The sequence below is a fragment of the Echeneis naucrates genome, chromosome 11 (assembly GCF_900963305.1).
Source record: "Echeneis naucrates chromosome 11, fEcheNa1.1, whole genome shotgun sequence".
NCBI lineage: Eukaryota > Metazoa > Chordata > Actinopteri > Carangiformes > Echeneidae > Echeneis > Echeneis naucrates.
The window spans coordinates 20,093,589-20,106,234 of NC_042521.1; the positions used below are offsets into that span (position 1 = coordinate 20,093,589).

At 38.6% G+C, this 12,646-nt stretch overlaps 1 protein-coding gene across 1 annotated transcript in view; it reads left to right on the plus strand.

Moving 5' to 3' along the window:
• Nucleotides 1–3,441: 3,441 nt before the first annotated feature.
• nxph1 (neurexophilin 1) overlaps nucleotides 3,442–12,646 on the plus strand; it is a 51,024-nt gene continuing 41,819 nt past the window's right edge. The window contains exon 1 of the mRNA XM_029514671.1: nucleotides 3,442–3,495. Coding sequence (XP_029370531.1) covers nucleotides 3,442–3,495 — 54 coding nt within the window. The remainder of the gene's footprint in view (nucleotides 3,496–12,646) is intronic.

Below are 12,646 nucleotides of genomic sequence, written 5' to 3' on the forward strand. Positions count from 1 at the left end.
CTGTTCTTTGTAAAATATCCAAATGAAATAAGGTGCAGTTTATTTGTTAATTGTAGCCCAGCTGTATGAATGTCCATTGCTGTTTGAGTCTTCATCTTTCTCAGTGTTATCATCTCACTTTATTGCTTAATATTCACACTCGACCCATGGTGCCTTTATCAGTTTGCTATTCCTTTATTATTAATAGCTAGATTATTAAATTATGAAACAACATGGTTAATATTGGGTGTTAGGATTGGGATGCACTTTTACCCAGTATGCTCTAATGTAGCCCTTCTTAAAATGAAGTAATGACCAGTAGTCTAGCACCAACCCTTCTATTTAGACCCCTTTTGAGTAAATTTGTCTGTTACTGACCACATAGCCTACTACTGAGTTGTGTATAGCTGTTGTTTTCAATATTAATTCAATCAATTTCAAACAATATAATTTGAATTGTCTGTTTTACAGTTTTGTAAAACACAGTATTTAGAAGCATTCAATTAATATGTACGACGTGACATTTAAAAGGAAATGTGGATAAAGTCAACAGTTAGCTTTCTCTGGGACTGTACTAGCAGAAAAAAACAGAATTAGTAGTAAGCATGGATGAGATGGATACAACTGTAAATGTTATTGTAAAATGACTGGCAGAAATAAAAACCCTGTCAACAAAGTTATCTGTTCTTAACTGCTTCAAGTCTCCATGTTGACATATCATATCACTTTCTGCCTTCTTGTTCAAAGAAGCTTGGAACTGACCTGGAATGCATCAGGTGGGCACTCTAGAGGAAAATTATCTAAAAATCCCTTCTGTGGTGATCTCCAACATATTTACCATTTACTGCTAATCCCACAGAGACACAACGAATCCTGTATTTTCCATCCTTTCTGATTCTGATTTGATTTGATTTGATTTAACCGATAAATACATACTCCAGTCACCAACATAACCACTCTCACTCTCACCTGCAGCTCATTTCTGGAAAGGGTTTCTCTAATTGTAAAATATATTTTTGTTTAAAATTTTTGAAACTAAACTAAACTAAACTAAAAAGGGACAAGAGGTTACTGGACAGTTAATTGTTTAGCATGAAAATATGTGGATGTATGAAGTATGAAAAGAGTCCTACAATCTGACGGATGGCCATCAGGGATGGCTCCACTGATTGTAAAAAGAAATCACATTGGATTGAAGTCTTTGTGAAATTGGCTTCACTTCACTTTACTTCAGGGAACATATTCCTAATACTGGAAACATATGGCCTCAGTCTACAGTTTCCAGTCTTTTTTAATACATGATGTTCAATTGTTAGAGGTAAATGGGCAGGGATACATTAACACATGGCATTTGTGATTGCCAGACTGTACTTGACATGGCGAGCTGTTGACAGTCAGCATAGAGTACAGAGTAGGTCAAATCCATTCCTCACTCCTCTTCAGCTCCACCTTTTCTTCCAAATTTCTTTTGTAAAGAAAATCCACAGGGCAATATCCAAATTACAAACTAGAGTCTTAAAAAAGGCAGTGAAAGCTCACAAAACAATGGTTCTCATCACACTTTCAACAATATCTGTATAGTATATTGTATATTCATGAAGACATTGGTGAAGATGGTGGCTGTTGTTAAAAATAAAGCATGCCTTTGGTAGAGCAGGAATTTTATTCTCCTACAAACATTCACCACTCGATTTCTACAACTTTGACAACCTGACTGTAATATTTTGTAAACATAATCCCTGCTGGGGGTCACTCAAAGTGTTGACCTCACTGGGCTGAAACCTGGAGCCTCGAGTCTCCTAGTCCAGTGTCTGCAAACTGGCCCAATAGAGAAAAATGTTGAGCTAATCTAAAATTATGGGCCTTTTAGCTCACTGTTGAACAGATTATGTGTAATTACAGCCACAATAGAAGTTGGCTGACCCTGTCCGATATATCTCCCCCTGTTCTGCAACTGCATGCCATGCTGCGCCCTTGAAGGCTATCTGGCCATTCAGACCAGGATCACATCAGCCCTGCTGGCTGAATTATGGTGACAATACCAGAACACTGCAATGTTGTAGCAATGAGACTGCTAGGGATTTATTAAAGCACAGCCCCTCCCATCTTTTCTTTTCTGCTCACCTCTCTGCCCCTTCTGTTCCCTGACAAAAAGAACCCTATCTATCTCCAAACCAGAAACACATACTCAGCATCTGAGCTGGCTTCAGTTGTCTTGTCTATTCTGGACAGACACACACGCACACTTTTACAAACATCTATCTAGTATTTTCACAGGAACTGGACCTCTCTCAGGTGCTATCACATAAACTAATGATTGTGATGATTATGTGACACAGCTCCATTTTAATGTCCTCTCTGGAAGAATTCTGTCAAATCCTCAAATGGATTACCAACTAGACCAAGTGGACAGCTGTGCCGGGGCACCAAACTCTGAAAAGTATCTGTGGCAATTAGTGTGATATCTTTTTTTTTTTTTTTTTTTTTTTTTTTTTTTTGACTGACAGCATTTTTGACAGTTAAAACTAAATTAAAAGCTGAAATGATCTGCCATTCACTGTGTTATGTTTTGCAGATGTTGAGCATTTTTGTATGCAAAAATCTGGCACATTGATGGATTTTGGGAAATTATTATTATTATTATCGTTACATAAATAACTATTATAGTTGCTGGCTTCTGGCAGTAAGAAAACCGTCGATTGTGACAGAGATGATGAAAATGAATAAACAACAGCTCTTCGCTGTATCTGCGAGGCCTTGTTTTTTGTTTGGGGCTAAATGGAGGTTAGTACCTGAAGTTATTTGCAGTAGAGTTTTGAATGTCAGCTCATTCGTCTATATAAACCACGCAAGCTAGAAGCCAAGGTGAAACGGCTTTTCTTCACAAGGGTCTTTTACAAAAAAAAAAAAAAACATTGAGTGTGTGTGCTTGTGTGTGGAGGGGGTAGAGTGACGGAGAAAATTCTGTCTTTACAAACCTCTACTCTACCAACCCCCCCCACCACCACACACACACACACACACACACGCAGCTCGAGAATCTCACTGGTTGTGCGGTAGCGCTCGTTATAAAGCACAAACCTTTCACCGTTCCCTTCAGATCGGAGCGCTCCGACCATTGCGCGCGTTCGCCGGCTATCAGACAATCGGGACTTGAACCTCCTCACGGCTATGACCCCACCTTTCTCTCAACTTGGATTAACTCTCAAGTAACCATTGTTTGTTGCCCCCACCCAATCTCACAATACCACCCCTGCCCGCAGCAGCTACAGCAGCCACCCCCGTCCTGTCCCTCCTTTTGCTCCAACTCTCAGATTTGTTCTGCGGTCATGGGGTGCATCGTTTCGCCTGGGCTGCTGACAGGTTCGGCCGCACTGTGAGGGAGACACCAGGTGGATTTATGGTCCGCAAAGTAGAAACTACCAGTCGAGGGAAATTTGTGGAAGTTTGAATTGCCAGAGGATGCAGGTGACGTGTTGGTGCGCGGTGTTCCTCCTGACGCCTGTGCTTTGCCTGGTGAGTTTGATTCTCCCGCTCAGTCTCTATCTTATTTCAAGTTCAACTTCTCCCCATTCCACTTGATTCTGACAGAAATCCTGAAAGCCATAAATATTATTATTTACTCAAAATCAGAAGCCTTTACTTGGGTTTTCCAGGCTCATTTACATCATGGATCTCCGTTTCACCAGGGTCGGCAAAGTAGATGAGTGCCTAAGAGTGTTAATAACAAAAATTCTAAATAAATTTTTGGTCATTTTATTACAATGAAACTGAAGTAGCAGTACCAGACGAGTTTCTTCCGCAGCACGGCTGTGTGTAAAATGCAGTTACTTATCCACATTCAGACAAGTAAAGTAAGACTATTTGCTGGAATATTTAGATTTATTTATTACTATTATTATTGTTTTTTGTTTATTTTTTTCAAATACGCAATTAAGTGACTAAAAAAGAGACGTCTTTGAGCAGCACATGCATTGATGTGGTCTCACGGGGGCGCCCTAACAAACCAAAAATTCACTTTGATAGTCTCCTGGGCTGTTTGAGCACTCGCTCCACGCCGGTTAGAGGGACATCCAGACATAAAGAAATACAAATGTGATATATGTGTTTTTCCTGTGAAGTTTAATTTGTTTATATTATTACCCAGGAAAAAGCCAGCTGCAGTGCGAAAGTAAAAATTACCAATCACAAACCGGGCAATGTTCTGATGAATCAGGATACACACATGTAATACATTCTAACACACACTTCAACTGAAGTAAGTCGAAGAGTAAATGATGATTCTGAATTGAAAGAGGTATAGGTGCTCTGGCAGACCTTTCAACAAACCCAGTTATTTTGACAAAAGACAGTTCTGACAAGGGAAAGAACAGGAACAAAAACTGGGCTTTTTAAATATCCACTTTTTAAACCCAAGGTTTAGATGTAACAGGAAGCTCCCCGTTTCTCTCTGTCAGATATTCATTATTGCATTGCTTTATTTTATTATATTCTTAATATACACAGGCTGGTAATTCTCATATCCTCTTTGTAATTGTTTTGAAATCTCAGTGAACAGGTGTAAAAATGTTATATATGTGCATAAATCTAAATATCAGGGAAAATTGTAGTGGACACTGTCATCTCAATGGACTATGTAATTAAATTCCCTTAATGTCCCCAAATACCATAAATATGTACTAACCTTTTGTGAAAGTGTTGCAGGTCCTATCTATAGTGTGTCCTATCTATAAATGTGCCTTTCCTCTTAATCTAAAAGGTAACACACACACACACACACACACACACAGTAAAATAGTGCTTGTGGATGTAGACCTCTCCATGGTGCTGACAATATTTAAACACAATCCTCTTTAAATTTACAAAGAAACAATTGAGTACTTAATGGGGAACTGGAGAAATTATAATATATTTTCAATGAAATTGTAGATTTAAATAGCACCTTTGAAATAAAAAATAATTAAACAAACGATTCCAGATTTTCCCTTTTAGTTATTTTAAAATAAATATTTTAATACACTTTTAGTACAAACAGGAATTTATTGTGAAATTCCTTTACAGTTGAGAAAAGTGTGTATTTTAAATGGATAAGGTGCACTGCTGTCAGCCTTCTGAGTAAATCCTTTTGGCCGTGTTGTCTGAGTTAAACGCTCGGCGCCTTCCCACCCTGTGGAAAACCGAGCTCATGTGCAGCCGAGTTAACAATCAGTTTTATCCACAGCAGTGGGGATTATAACTGAACTTTGATGGTTTTATTTCGTGTCAAAGGCTCCTGTCTTCACTTAAGCCTCTTGTCTGAGAGGCACGCCTTGACCCCGATAACAGCACAGCCCAGGTAGAGTGCTTACAGGGGACAAAGTGGGACCGTTACATACAGGTTCCCTGTTACATTTACACACTTCATAGTTCTTCTGCACAAATGAATAATACATGAGATTAGTATGTTTTTTGATTTATGGAATTAATGGAATTCTAAGTTATATACAGTTTAAATAAGTGCAGTTTAATGGATCACATTTCTGGAGTTGCGCTCATTGTTCATTGTGTAATAATTTATCTAAACATCCTTATAATGCTGTGAATTGCTATAAAGCGGTTTAAATCGTTGCTGTTGTTGCGTAAAGAGTTCCCTATTAAAACTACATGAACAAGATAGATATGAAGAAGTGGTTTAGAAAACATTGTGACAGAATGAACATATTTCAGTGCTGAATGTGGAAATTGCTCCCTAAGTCTTTTATTAGTATAAGTTGAAAGATGAACTGTATCTCCTTTTTTCTATATTTTTTGTTTATATATACATTATAAACTGGTGATTTTTTGCATTAACATTGTAGTCTCAATTGTTGTGTTTTATTTGCTCCTGTAATGACACTTTTCTGAAGAAGGGCCATTAGATTTCATCTCATCAGGTTCGCTCATCTCTATTATCATAAAATTAAACTCAGGTAGTTTTTTTTTTTTTTTTAAATACCATTTTCTGAACCCATTATGTTAAGTCAGGTCTTTATGGTGGGTAGCTACTGCCACCACCACCACCGCCAACCACAGCAAACTCCGCTCTCCCTTCTGTCTGTCTCCCCTAGGAAAAACAAATTCAGTGGTCCTATTGACATCAGTCATAGCAGTCACACAGTGTTATTATCAAATAGTGCAAATGGGGCCTGTGGTGTCAAGCAGTCTCCATGGTGGGGAGGGGAAAAAAGTCCCACTGAGATTACTGAGATTCTCACAGTATGAACCTCCCTTCCCCCATCTCACTACACTACCTCTTTAGTCTACTGACCTCTCTAAATTAGCTAATGAAAAAAAAAAAAAAACTATATCTTTTCAATGAGATGTTTGCAGCTGAATCAAGAGTGGGCCAGTATTAATTCAATTATATAGCAAAAGCATTTGTGTAAATCCCACATGCTGTGTGACTGAAAACACCCACAAGTGCATGGACACGTACACTGTGTTGTCATCAAGTCATTCAGCCTGGACTTCAACTAAGTGAATATTTCTCTCAGTTCCTCATTCAACCTCTGTGCTACTTAGCTTTTAAAATAGTATGGAGATGTCACCTCAGAGCTATTCAAGCCCACCTGCTGGAGAACGCCAAGTACAAAAGGGCGAAGAGTTCAGTGTTGGAGAACAACACAGTAATTCCCCAGCCACCGTCTAAATGGCCTTAGCACAGGCTGGTTACTCTGCTCTGTTACATTTACCAGATTTTGCTCTTTGAAACTGTCTCTCAGGGTGGTGTAAAGCCCAAATCCAGGCAGGCTGGAGGGCCTCAAGGTGGCCTCAGTGGCCTCAATTAGGAGGTTTCAGTGGTGCTGGATGGGGTTTGTCTAGTTCATAGGGATGTTTCAGGTGTTTTTGAGGTCTTTACAGAGACATTTAACACGTTTCCCATGTGTTTTATGGATCATTTGGATGATTCTGAGAGTTGTCCTAGTCCTTGGGTGGCGGTCAAAATCAGCTTTATGAATATTTGAAGTGAATAAAAAGTGTTAATGTGTATATTTTATCCTAAAAAATAACACTGCCTGAATTATGCTTAGATTATTATTTATCTTTTGATGTCTTTATAAATATTTAATAAAATGCAATATATTAAATGTAAGAAAAAAATGTTTTTTTCACAAATGTGGTTTGGTCATAAAATGAGTAAACATAATGAACTTCAGCAAATCCAAATGTCCAAGAATCTCGAACCAAAGAATGTTTTTTGCAAAAGATTTGCAATATTACTAAATGGATTCATCACATAACCTAATATAGTTTTTTCTGAAAACCATCACAAGAAAGACAATGTAGGTTTAGGTGAAAAATGAAAAAATTAAAACTCACATTACTGTGTAATGTAAAGGTCGAGTGTGTATGTAAAGACAAAATTGAAAAAAGCTTTTAAAATATATGAAAACACCTGAAATCTAGCTATAAGTGAAACAGATGTTGTTTGTGTGAAACTGAACTTTGCCCTCCAGTCACTGTGCTACAGTATGTCTCAGTCAGCAATCACACACATATCAGTGTGTGGCTTTACAGCTGACATGTCAAGGTGATTTGTTTGTGTTATACCTGTTGACCTGTGAGGCCAATATTGGATGGTCTGAGCTCAGCCCCCTGTATGCTGCATGCTACCACAAAATGCCAAAACAACTTTACCTTGGCATTTGGCGGTAAAATCAATAGTTACAGCACAGCTGGCCTCTTCAGTCTAGCAAGTTGTGAAGCAGCAAAATCCTCCTCAGATTGGATGGTGTTAAATATTCCATTAAATATAATAATTGAATTGTTCTGTAAATATTCCAAGAATACAGCTTCAGCTATGTCTGTGTGTCAGTGTGGATTGTATGTTTGAGGTGGTAGGCATGCTTAAAGACAACAGCTTTCATCCTCACCTCCATGTGCTGCTCGAGATTTCCAATAGTGTTCACAGTTCAGAGGCCAAAGCTGGACCTGGCCATTGAAGTGCATTCTCAGAAAATCAAGTCCCATTCACGACCCAGGTTTGATCCCGAGGGAAACCTCACCCCCCTAGCCCCTCTCTCCTCCTAGAGCAATTCTTTAATGACAAAGCATAAGGCACATAGATAGAAGTGCTTTGAAGTAGCCTAGGGAGAGGAATGTCTCTGAAGGCAGGAAGTGACTAGATAACCCTGTGCACCCTGTTTTACGTCTCCAGGTACTCCTCTGACTCAAGAGCCTGCAGCTTGCTGGGCTTGCCACAGTTCAAGTGATAGAGCAGACCTTTTGAGAACTTATTCACTACGTTCAAAGTGTTTTTGATTTTACTCACATTTTAGGCCCCCGTTTTGCATTTCTGTATATATAATTGAGAACTTGAAGTTCAACTGTTTTAAAGCATTTAAAGCTGCAGATACATCACAGACTATATATACAAGTAAAAATAGACACCAATGGTGATGTTCCTTGAATTCCAAATGAGTTTGTGGTCTCAGTTTCTAATTTCGTGTTTTCAATACAAAATAATAATTTTTAAAATTATCGGTGCATTTAGAGGAACCAAGACCATAAGTAGGGTATACATTAGGCCATGTCTATCATGTGATTGATAGACTGTAGTATGACCTAACGAGCAGGTAAAGAGCACCTTGCTGCACTTGAGCTCTACCTTGTCCTGCAACAATTGTCTTCTTATGCTTTCAAAACACATATTACACACTGGAGGCTTAAAAAAGGCAGCCAGCAAACCAATCAGTGATGTCATGTTTAGTTGATACTTGACCTCCACTCAGTCTTTGTAACCTTGGTGGTTTTATTTTCCAAGCTGCAGGTTCAATCCAAACGCCAATTAATCTCAGAAACTACAGTTCAGACAGTCAAATTGTATACCAGGCAGCACAGAGTAGACCAAATTATTTTTAAATCCTGAAAGCTGGTAAGTGCTTAAGCGAGCAAAAGGAGAGTGGATATTGGACTCAGGACAAATGAGCATCAAGGTAGCAACTTTTTCATATATTTAAAAAGTAAAGGAATAAGAAGCCTCCTATATTTCAGCGATTTGCACATATTTCCCTTTTTTATTAACCTTGTCCTAGCCTGTATAATAACAATTATTAGCTAATATGTGCATCAATGAAAGTGATAGCATTGGTTATTGGTATGGACTGGGCCCTCTGGACACATTCAGTCTGAGGCAGAAATGAGAAAGGGTGCAAAATAAACAGGCTGCAAATACAGAAATTAAAACAAGACAAACAATCGTCTATGACAAATGCATCAGAAAAAAATACTACCAGGTTATGACTTGAGAGGACAGACATCCAGACATAAGTCAGAGTCAAGATAACTGCAGATAAGGAAACAACACAGCAAACAGCTATAAAAATAAAATTATAGATCAGAAGAGGAGAGTAAATAAATAAACGGGAAGTATGAGAAAAGTAAAGAAAAAATCTAATCAAGAAAACTAAAACTAAAAATAAAATAGTATCCAAAAAAAGTGTATCCAGAACATAGATTTTAAATTTGATGTGTTAATAGTAAGGCATTTCACACATTATGCTTATTTATTTAGGAGACCTTTTGTTTCAGCATATTACATACTTGTTAACATGACACGTGTAGCTTACTGTTCAGTGACTCCAGTGACAGTGACAGAGCTGTATTTTCCAGCTTCGTAGAAGTCTGCACTGTAGGTGAAGCTCAAAGGAAATGAACCTGAGAAATTTTAGCAGTTATTTACTGACCAAGAGTTTAAAGTGCACTAACGTCTTACTCCAAGTTCACAGCTGTGCTGCTAACTACTAACATCAGCACCATCACAACTTTCTTTCTCTGCCTCGGTCTGCTATTTTTGCCAGCTACTCTCACCAATTGTGTACTGAGCTGTTCTTAAAATCAGGTACTCTTCAGTGACAATATTCTGGAAAACTTCTGAAGCAACTTCTGCAACAGTCATTCATGCATTTGTATGATTCTGTAATATCATTACTGATCTTGCTTTCAGTGTGCAAACCCTTGAATGAAACTACTTTTCTTTTTCAATGGAACACAGTCACAACCACAAACATGACATAAACCAGGGGTGTACAACTCAACTACAACCTGGAGGGCTACTGCCCTGCATGTTTCCTGCTACAACATACCTGATTCAAATGATCAACTCGTCATCAAGCTCTGCTGAGGTCTGATAAGGAGCCACTCATTTGAATCAGGCATGTTGCGAGTCAATAACCTGCTGCCAACACAGGAGGGCATCAAATTCTTTCTTAGACAGAAAGCCGGTCTGCAATAAAATGTCAGGAGAGAGCAAACTGGACTTTACTCATTCAGTGATGTGGATTTTTAGCTTTAAATTGGAAAGCACTGGTTTCTTCTGAGAAGCACTCACAGCAAGAAGGATCGGGACTCAAATGACAGACCTCAGTTCTTCCTGTGGAGCATTTTTTTTTTATTGAATGAGAAAGTTTCATAATATCCATATATTGCAGAGATATACGAGTATTTCAGCTCGAGTTGCTCAAAACTGACAAAAACAAAAGAACAAAAACAAAACCCAAACACCATGGTGTTACTGTCTGTATTTTGATTCGATGCAATGGTGATACCAGCATTTAATTTTGAGTCGTATGGTAATGGATTGCCTTGCTTTCTAACCTTATGATGAGCTTGACTGTCTGGTGAAACACAATAAGCTCAGAGGTTGCTCTATTCATGATGACAGGAGAGGGAGGAGGAAGTGGTGAAAATAGTTAAATGGTGAGGAAAAGAGTAGGTGGGGGTGTGCAAAGTGATGCTTCCCTCTGCTGCATAGGCAGTGATGGATTTCCCGTTGCAGCTCATGTTTTCTCCACAGTTCAGTGGTCACAGCCCTCACTGACAGAATTACCTGCCATGTCCCTTTTTTTCTCCTTTAGATCTTTCCATCCTTTTATGTTACAGTGTCTGACTGTGCATGCTGTATGACTTATAAAAAAAGTCAATGAGTGATGAATACTCATGTGAGCTGTATCGAACTGTTTCTGGAGCAGAGAAAGAAGTGCACTGGAAAACACAAGGTTTTGTAACACTTTTAGCAGAAAAATAATGAATCTATGACACAACTGTGGTAGGTAAAAATCTAAGTAAAATTCATTCCACTTCTCTGCCACTTTGCGGTCGCCCTGAAACGATAACAATAGCACATCATCAGTTGGGGGCAGCATGGTGGCACGGTAGTTAGTGCTGTTGCCTCATAACGAGGAAGTTGCAGGTTCTGTGCAGCGTTTACATGTTCTCCCTGTGCTTGCGAGGGTTTCCTCCTGGTACTCTGGTTTCCACCCACCATCAAAAGACATACGTGTCGATAATAGGTGATTCTAAATTGTCCGTAGGTCTGAGTGAGAGTAAAAGGATAAGTGTTAGAAGATGAATGATTGAATGAAATGTTGTCTTTGACCTAGAAACATGAGATAGAAATATCTATCTCTAGAATAGAAATATGAGCTTTTTAAGATATTTCCTGCATTACACCACATAAAAATTCATAGATGTCATCATCAAGGAAGAGATGGAAATTTAGTAATGTCGTGCTGCCATGCTTGTAGAGGTGGCTACTCTTAAAATTTATTATTTCTCAAATACTTAGGTCATCCATGTGCTGTTTATGTTTTCTTGCAATCTTGAGATCCAAGCACAGAAAATTCTGATGTTAGGTCTTCAAAACAGCAGCTGTAGTTAATTTTTGAGCTTTGAAGTACAAAGCCAGATAAAGGGAAAACTGAGATATAGAGCAGGAAAAGGATGGAGAAAAACGTTGCTGAGCAAGGGTTGCTTCATGAACACAGTATTCCATTTGTTGTCATTCAAGCTGTTTGTGCTGTTTCTGTAACTCTGAGCAAACAAGCTGGATGAAAATGCAGCTGGGGCGAAGCAGGCTGCAAATAAAGATGTTTTTCTGAAGATGAAAAAATAATCAAGTCAATTAGGTTTAACAGTAAACTGCCAACAACATTAATGTTCTCTTATTTGCTGCGTTTGATGCATTGAACAGGAAAACTGCTCAAGTGCTTACAAAAATCCATTCATTTCGATACTGCCTATAGATTCAGGGGAATGTGTGCCAGGCTGCAGGAGCTGCATCTGAATTTGGGTAAGGTTGGTGTACAGACTTACAGTCAGCTATGACCTACTGATGATGATGTCCATGTCTTTGGACTGCAGGAAAATGCTGATGCAGCCCACACAAGCAGAGGGGGAGCATGCAAACTCTACAGGGTGCAAGCCCTTAATTTGTGAGGCAACAGTGGGAACATCTGCTCAGTTGTTATTGTGCTCCTGTTGTACGCAGCCAAGCAATGAAATACACTGTTGCATCTTAAACCAAAACCAACTCTTCAACGCAAGTAACAATTTCAGTTGATTACATTTCTTAAGTGACTTTTCGAGTCCATTGATCCTTCAGGACACATTTTTGACAGTTTTCACAGTTTCACAGTTTTGACTTTAATATCTCAGAAGTAAAGTAATGTGTCAGATCTAAAAAGCCGACACATTTTAAAAGGGGAAAATATCCTTCTCACACTTCTCGAGTATTTTGTAACACTAGCTGGAGCTAGATGGTTAACAATGACACCATGAGGTCTCCATGATCCATGTCACACAAGAACTTTATTGAAGAATAGAGAACAAACATTTTTGAATGAAGTGAACAATTTGAAGTAACAAAAAC